Consider the following 724-nt stretch of genomic DNA (forward strand, 5'->3'; position numbering starts at 1 on the left):
ATGAATGCTGCTGCCCCCCAGGCTATGTGGGCTTGTCCTGCCAGGTGAGCGTGGCCAGCCCAGACTCCTCTACTCTGGCGCAGCTGGGTCAGCAAGCTGGTCAACTGGCATTTGATGAATCGTAACTTTAATGTGCTCTGCAATATCTCATTTATTCTTCCCAACAGCCCTGGAAATGTGTAATTATCCCCTTTTAACAGGTTTTTTAAAAATAGAAGCACTGAAGGGCGAATGGCTTATGAGGGCACACAGCTACCCTCTCCGGGGGTTAAGACCCAGCGCGTGCTCTCAGGGTGCCCACCAGAGACAGGCAGCCCATGCAGAGACTAGCCCAAAGCAGAGCGAGGAAGTGTCTCAGAGAGAGGAGGAACCGCAGGGAGGGGATAGGGTTCTAGGCAGGAAGGCAGAAGCTCAGAGGAATGTGTGGGGAAAGAGCTTGCGATGCAGAATGGTCGCCCCTGGAAAGCCGGGCTGGGGTGTGGGAACTTCCTTAGGCCTGGGACAAGGCTACCCATGGGAGCTGGGCCCAGGAAAATCCCTCTGCCAATGGTGAGTGAGACGGATAGGCAGAGGGACAGACGGGGAATCCTATTGGGAGGAAGGCCAGGGGGGTGGTCCACCGTGGGAGCCCCCCACCCACTCAGGAACCCCACCGTGGGAAGTCCACATTTCTGCAGTTTTACATCTGTGCGCCTTTACTGTGGCCACAAGAGCTTTCACACCC

At 56.2% G+C, this 724-nt stretch overlaps 1 protein-coding gene across 1 annotated transcript in view; it reads left to right on the forward strand.

The window, feature by feature from the left end:
* HSPG2 (heparan sulfate proteoglycan 2) overlaps window positions 1-724 on the forward strand; it is a 110871-nt gene that overhangs the window by 30725 nt on the left and 79422 nt on the right. Inside the window, 1 exon segment of the mRNA XM_006777662.2 lies at window positions 3-44. Within this exon segment, the coding sequence (XP_006777725.2) occupies window positions 3-44 (42 nt within the window).

Source organism: Myotis davidii, unplaced genomic scaffold (assembly GCF_000327345.1).
Source record: "Myotis davidii unplaced genomic scaffold, ASM32734v1 scaffold149, whole genome shotgun sequence".
Classification (NCBI taxonomy): domain Eukaryota; kingdom Metazoa; phylum Chordata; class Mammalia; order Chiroptera; family Vespertilionidae; genus Myotis; species Myotis davidii.